This window comes from Panicum virgatum, chromosome 1K (genome assembly GCF_016808335.1).
Source record: "Panicum virgatum strain AP13 chromosome 1K, P.virgatum_v5, whole genome shotgun sequence".
NCBI classification, from domain to species: Eukaryota; Viridiplantae; Streptophyta; class Magnoliopsida; order Poales; family Poaceae; genus Panicum; species Panicum virgatum.
The window spans coordinates 36,810,794-36,816,793 of NC_053136.1; the positions used below are offsets into that span (position 1 = coordinate 36,810,794).

Sequence of the window (6,000 nt, forward strand, 5' to 3'; positions counted from 1 at the left end):
GATGTAACCATTGTTGGGGACCGGGAATGAATATAGAATGCGTAAGGGACCACTGGGGCCTTTGGGGACCAGACAAAGCTATATATAGGCTGTCGGAATTCGAGCGTTAGGAACGTTCTCAGCGCGCGCTCGCTAATTAGCGGGGCCCGTACTCGACCGCGTCACTGTTGGGATCGTCCTCTTGTTACGACATGCAGGATAGGCTACTATAGTGCTATCTGAGGGCCTGTGGGCGTAATTAATGAACCTTTTAACCTCTACGGTTAGAAATTATAGGTTTATCGCAGCAGTGAAAATTGCAAAAAGAAAAAAACATAAAGACAACAAGGCACTGTGTCCTATGGAAACCAACTCTCTTGTGTAATTTTTGGAAACTCCAACGAAAGTCACAGGATCCTCATCCACTATTTTAGCACTGTATCCTATAGAAACCAATCCTCTTGTGCAAACTTTAGAAAATCCAATGGAGGCCACAGGATCCTCATCCAAACACACTAGATAGAGGTGGGGATATTTTGCATTTAGGCGCCCGCCTCTCCCCCACCTGGCCTGTGAGGTCCGGGAGAGGGTCTAATTGCAAAACTCGCAGGCTAGGGTGGGGGAGTGGAAACCAACCCTCTAACTTTGAAAACTCCAACGGAGGCCATATGATCCTCATCCGCCATTTTGGCACCGTATCCTACAAAAACCAGTCCTCTTGTGCAAACTTTGGAAACGCCAACAGAGGCCACATGATCGTCATTCGAAAGCACTAGAAAGAGGTGGGGACATTTTGCATTTAGGCGCCCGCCTTTTTCCCACCCTGGCCTGCGAGTTGCGGGTCAAGGTGGGGGAGAGGCGGGCGCCTAATTACCTAAATGCAAAATGTCTCCACCTCTGTCCAATGCCTTTGGATGAAGATCCTATGGTCTCTGTTGGAGTTTTTAAAGTTTGTACACAAGAGGATTGATTTCTATAGAATACGGTGCCAAACAAGAAAGCAGATACCTATACATCAATTTTATATTTTTATTTAGAGCTCCCTAATCCATCTATTTATTAGTACTCCATTCGTTCCAAAATGTATGTCGTTTTGGCTTTTCTAGATTTATAGTGTTTGTTATGCACTTAGATATAACATATGTCTAGATTTATGAAAAAATATATGAATCTAAAAAAAATTAAAACGACCTATATTTTGAAATGGACGGAAAGGAGTAGTAAGTGCTGGATGAAAATGATTGATAACTGATAAGCACAGAATGTCCTGGTCATGGACCAAACTCTTGTTGAGAAACTGACGCTCAAATTGCCTAGAAGCTTCCAATTTTGGCCCTGAGTGGGTCCCTTGTCCTCGTGGATTTCTGGGGCGATGGTTTCCGAGTCAAAGTCAACTGGACTCGTGAAACAGAAAGCAGCGTAGAACTGCGAACATGCCGACGGGGATTCGCGTGAAGAGTAGTGGTGGGAGTCGCGTACCAGTCAAGCTGCAGTGCAGCACTGCCATACTACAACAGCTGCCTGGATCTGTCCTCTGCTTTTCTTAAATCATCAAATGACAGTAAAGATTAAAGATAAGATGCATCATTCTGACATGACTAGGATTTTTTTTTTGAAATTACATGACTAGGATTTAGGTGCGACACAAACAGGTGAGGTGATATAGGACCTTATTAATCACACCTCACAGGCCCTGTTTAGTTCCCAAAAACTTTTCTACAATACTCGTCACATCAAATATTCGAACACATGTATGAAACATTAAATATAGTTAAAAAAATAACTAATTACACAGTCTAACTGATTAGTACGGGATGAATCTTTTAAGCCTAATTAGTCCATGATTGAACATTATTTGTCAACAACAAAATGTGCTACAATATCAAAATCAACAACTTTTCACCAACTAAACATGGCCTCAATCTTCTACGGTAATACAGGTGCTTCCAAACGTCAGAATTGAGTAGTTTTTACATGGTGGTTGCCATCTAGAAATATTGGGAACATATTGTACCAGCGGATAATGACTGAAATCGGACTCTAAAGTGTATTAGGACATGTTTGGATTCAGTAGGCTAATTTGTGATATGAATCTAATAAACTTATATAATTAATAAATTTGTTACAGCGATGCTACAGAACCATTCGTTAATTATAGATTAATATACTTCGTGAGATTCGTCTTGCAAATCAAGTAGTTTTGTACATAAAACTTATTAAATAAATAATAAGATTCTCTAGGGCTAATTATTAGCCCATTGAATTTAAACAGGACTAGTACAAGAGTAACTTTGCTCGAGAAAATTGATCAACAGGCCACAATGTAATGTAACGAACGGGCCACCTTGAGGATTTTCCGTCTGCGACAAGTTTTGGTTGCTATCCGGCTCCAAATCAGATCCAGCTCCCTTTGCTCTGCACGGCCTTCGACCGAGAGCTTTGTTAGTGAGAATTGACGACAATAACACGTAGGGAATGAGAAATTATAAATAATAGTATAGAAGAGATATGTTAATATTTTAATGGCACATAGATGATGAACTATATTTTCTAATAGCATAGAAAGAATTGACTCGTGTTGAGATCTGACCAATCAGAGTGTGTAGGTCAACTTTAGTGTATAGAACATAAAGTGGTGTCAAGATCAAACAACGTCATGATTGCTAGTTTAGTAAAGATCGATCCAGTATTGATCCTCTTGCACCTCACTTATATATTAAGCTGGGACCTCTCGCAGCTTTTGCCAATCTTTCCCTCCTCTCTCTCTCTTTGCACCGGGTGCCAGGACAGGACAACAGTACTAACAACTACTGAGCTAGCACCTTCTGTCCAATGTATTGCACCTTTCCTTCTTTCTTTCTCTTCCTGGCATCTCCTTAGTCCTTAGCCACAATGCTGGAGCTGTAAACTCTGAGTTGTTAGGCCAGTCTCAGTGAAAATTTTATGAGCACAGTTATTTAAACTGAGAACTAGGTAACTGTGTCAGATGAGTTTTATGGTGATGAAACTCTCCTCATATTGCATAAAACTTTATTCTTCTCTTTTTTTATCATATCAGCAAAATTAATAATATTTAATGTTATAAAACTCTCTATATGAAATCTTACTTGCCTTATCCGACTAAGACTTTTTTTTTTGAAAATAATACCCGACTCCGACTCAGTTCCGATCCCTTTCTTGCACTAACCTTACACGGCCTTTGACCGAGTGGTGACAGCCCTTATAATGAGAGCACCGTGCTAGATTTGCAACCTACTATTGTTACCAGTCGCGCGTTCGATCGCCGCCGCCGCCGTCGCAATGTCGTACCACGTCGAACACCTGCACTCGGTCCAGGCCGTGGACGACGCCATCGACGGCGAGGGTGAGAGCGGCCGCCTGGTGGTTGTCCGCTTCGGCCGCGGCGGGCACGCCGACTGCGCGCGCCTCGACGCCGCCCTCGCAGCCGCCGCGGAGCGGGTCGGCCCCGTCGCGGCGCTGTACGCCGTCGACATCGACGAGGTGCAGGGCTTCAACGCCATGTACGAGCTGCACCTGCCCTGCACCCTCATGTTCTTCTACGGGTACCGGCACGTCGACGTTCGCAGCCTCCGCGGCAGGGACGACGTCGACTGGGCCGCGTACTGCGGCGGCGGCGGGTTCCCCGGCCTCGTCCAGACGGTGCACCAGAGTGCTAAGGCCGGGCGTCGACTAGTCATAGTCGACTAGGAGTAGGAGGTAGCAAGCACCTAGCAGCGTAGTGAAGTAGTAGCAGCAGTGGTTGCAAGTTTTTTTTTGGATATTGGTTGCAAGATAGAATAGTTTTTTTAGAAACACAGTACAGACGCAGACGCTCATAAACACGCATGCACATTCATCCCTATGAATACACGCACGCAACCCTACCCCTATGAGCACCTCTGAGAGACTGAGCCGGCAAATCCTCGAGATTGACGAAGTCACCACAGACTCATGCAGCAAACATGTTTTTTCTTCATCTGTTCCTTCTTGTTGATGGGATATACCTTCATCACACACACATATATACTTTCAATATGTTCACCAGACATCAAAGAGAACCCATTCAGATGTATATATTTCCATCATCTAAGACAAATACAGGTTGTTCCAGACATCAGAACCCAGGGATAATGACTGAAAAATTGGACTCCTCGAGAGTTACAAAACTATCAAGAAAATTGGTCAATGTGGGGGCTCTCCAAAACGTAACGGTATCAACTAGTTATCATCCCTCATAGTTTACAGCTCCAGAACAATACATTGAACCATTCTAAGCCGCACGGTTCGAAGACCGTAATATACTAGCAGAGTGCCCATGCATTGCTACGAGTAATATAAACTTTATCCGGATCTACATGAGACTACTAACTTTGTGCTCTCTCATTCAATGTACAAGTTGTGTCGTGACCGCGTGAGGCACTGATTGTTCAGATTCCGATTGGAATTTCAATTGATTTTTTTGGATTTCGATTGATTTATCCAGGTTCGATTAGAATTCCGATTAATGGACCAAGAAAGTATTGCTTGCTTTAGCACGTAGTAGTAGAGAAGAGAGAGAGATAGAGATAGGTAAATACTAGTGAGTTGCTATGGACATCATGATTACGGGAGAGCCGTGTGCTCAGACGATAAGAGAGAAGGCGGCCGGGATAGCTTATTCCTGAGCCACGTCCCATCGAGCAGTAAATGGGTGGTGTCCCGGACCTACCACCATTTACCGCGTGTCATATCAAGGTAAAAACCGGGGTGACTCTCGCCGCCCTCTCGGGATGGCTCGAGCCGCTCCCTCGGGGTTGACCCGTGGTCACCCCGGGACCGCGCACCCATTGGGCACACCCCGGGGCACCTCAAATGTCTCGGGACACCTCGCGGGGTACCCCAGGTGCACCCGGACCCACTTTGAGCAGACGTGACAGGCGCTATCGAACTGATCGGTCGACTGACAAGGAGCAGGATAAAGCTGAGGACGGCACCCGCCACGCAGGTGGAAGCGTTCACACCATTAGAATAGCACAAAAAGGAGAACTTGTAGTCTATAAATAGGAAGATCCCAAAACATGTAAAGGGATCGGATCCCCGAACACCAATAAACAAACCGAGCGCAAGCTCACAGGATGTAGGTTGTTACGTCTCCAGGCGACCTGAACCTGTCTAAAAATCACAGTCTCACCCTTCCCTCAAGGAAGTTCTCACTGCGTGTTACACCCCTGGCCGAATCTCTAAACAGGGGTTCCCACGAATCTCTAAACAGGGGTTCGGTCACTACTGGAAAACAGGCTATGGGAACCGGTTGGAAAAAGCCTTAGGCACCGGTTTTCCAACCGGTTCCCGCAAACCGAGACCAATGGCCTCGCCTTAAGACACCGAGTTTTTCAACCGGTGCCTTAGGCTTCCATTGGTACCGGTTGGAAAGACCAACAGGTACCAAAGAGGCTGCCACGCTGACGCAAGGTGGCAGCCCCTTTGGTACCGGTTGGTCTTTCTAACCGGTACCAATGATCTTTTCCCTTTTTTTCCCAAATACAGTTTTGTTTGTTATATTTATTACTGTTTATTCTTTTATAATTGCTAAACGCACCCGAGCTCTATAGTACTATACGTTCATTGGTCGTTCGTGTTCGTTTTCAGAGAATATTTGAAACTAACTAAAAGTGAAATGCGAGCATATAATTAAGCTAATTAGATGAACTAATATATTTACAAATATACAAACATCAAGGCATCACGTTTAGAAATATTTACAAATGTACAAGTCATGTTTGTAGTCCAACTACTGGTCCCCTTAGGAGCTCGATGGAAGTCCTCTATGGATGTGACCGTCGTGGTAGAACTCGCCTCTAGGATCCAAGATCTCGTTCAAAATGAATCCGGCGAGCTGCTCGCACAAGGCGTTGATCCGATCAGTAGAGTAACATTCATCCCCCATTTGAGACATCTATCATTTAGGAAAAAAGGATTAACATCATGTGCGTTAGTACAATTATGAAAATGTACTAGTGAACGGTTTGGATGTACTCTCAT

General features: G+C 44.6%; 1 protein-coding gene across 1 annotated transcript; it reads left to right on the plus strand.

Annotated features, from left to right (window-relative positions):
* The first annotated feature begins 3,279 nt into the window (after positions 1 to 3,279).
* Positions 3,280 to 3,687, plus strand: LOC120654900 (thioredoxin-like protein YLS8). Its single transcript, XM_039932584.1, has one exon. The coding sequence runs from the start codon at positions 3,280 to 3,282 to the stop codon at positions 3,685 to 3,687; it is 408 nt and encodes a 135-aa protein (XP_039788518.1).
* The last annotated feature ends 2,313 nt before the right edge of the window (positions 3,688 to 6,000 follow it).